At 42.8% G+C, this 1,249-nt stretch overlaps 1 protein-coding gene across 1 annotated transcript in view; it reads left to right on the top strand.

Annotated features, from left to right (window-relative positions):
• LOC108580201 (bromodomain adjacent to zinc finger domain protein 2B-like) overlaps positions 1-421 on the top strand; it is a 46,537-nt gene extending 46,116 nt beyond the window's left edge. The window contains exon 26 of the mRNA XM_017943906.1: positions 165-421. Coding sequence (XP_017799395.1) covers positions 165-342 — 178 coding nt within the window. The 3' untranslated portion in view covers positions 343-421. The remainder of the gene's footprint in view (positions 1-164) is intronic.
• The last annotated feature ends 828 nt before the right edge of the window (positions 422-1,249 follow it).

Raw genomic sequence — 1,249 nt, forward strand, 5'->3', positions numbered from 1 at the left:
TCCCTAAAAAAAAAAAAAAAGTAAAAAGTAAAAAAAAAACAGTTCACCTAAGATCTCTAGACAAAAAGTAAAATTAAAGAAAGCTCTAACTTGATCGTCAGCTTCAAAAATCCGACCAAATTGGAAAATTGCGAACATGTTCCAAAGAGTGCTTCTCGATACAGGTACAAGTCTCGCGATGAGTTTTGCGCCGATGTCAGACAGATGTTCATCAACTGCGAGGTATTCAACGAGGACGACAGTCCTGTGGGGAAGGCTGGACACGGGATGCGCAGTTTCTTCGAAATGCGTTGGACCGAGATTACTGGCGCACCACCTCCACACCCGCAAACGCATAGCTGAGGCTCGGTTCGCTCTCGCAACACCTGCAACAGTTTTGCCCACTTCTACTACTGAGAGGGTAGAACCCTCCATCAGAGTATCACTGGGAATCATCGAAGAGACTAAAAGCGAGACCTGTTTCTCCGTGCTCCGTCGGCCTCGTTCTAGCGGTCGACAGAACAACTTTAATTCTAATAGAACAAAAACGAAAAAAAAAAACTCCACGAATGCTTGTTACATCTTCGTGCGCGTCGCGTTACGTGCGTGTGTTCCATTCGCTTCTCCTGATCTGCATTCATTTTCGCGCCCGTAATCGACGCTCGCGTGGGCGCTTCTCGCATTCTCAAACACACATAACCTTAATACTCGAAGTAATCCCATGGTGGCGAATGTTTTTAAACGGCTCGTACTTCTCCTTTCCCGTAGCATCAGTGATGAACTTAAGAAAAAATAAAACAAAAAAAAACGCTATGTTACAAGAATTCTAATATTCGTCGGAATGCTTCTGCCGAACGAAACTCAAGTTACGTTGAAACGAATCTTATAAGGATTGTAAGTAGGGTTAAAAAAAAAGGAAAAGAAAGAAACAAGAGAAGCTTTATTCATGGCACGGAAAGCCGCGACCAGAGATTTTACGTATAGGTTACGTTTTGTGATTCGGAGCTTCTTTAAAAATCGACCGCAACTTATAGAAACACGCGTGTGTGGGACACATCTACTTGTTCGAAGCCTCCAAACTCCCCCCCCCCATTTCTCCCCTAAGTAGGAACGAAACATAATGCAGATGGTCACTGTACTTACCGAGTGAAAAACGAGTAAATTTTTGCCTAAGCGAACAAGAATGTAATTTGCGATTGTATTATACAGGCTTAGTGCCGAGGTATCGGCAAAAGAAATATTTTGCAAAGTAATGAATGTGAAAAGAAGA

Source organism: Habropoda laboriosa, unplaced genomic scaffold (genome assembly GCF_001263275.1).
Source record: "Habropoda laboriosa isolate 0110345459 unplaced genomic scaffold, ASM126327v1 scaffold2, whole genome shotgun sequence".
Classification (NCBI taxonomy): Eukaryota; Metazoa; Arthropoda; class Insecta; order Hymenoptera; family Apidae; genus Habropoda; species Habropoda laboriosa.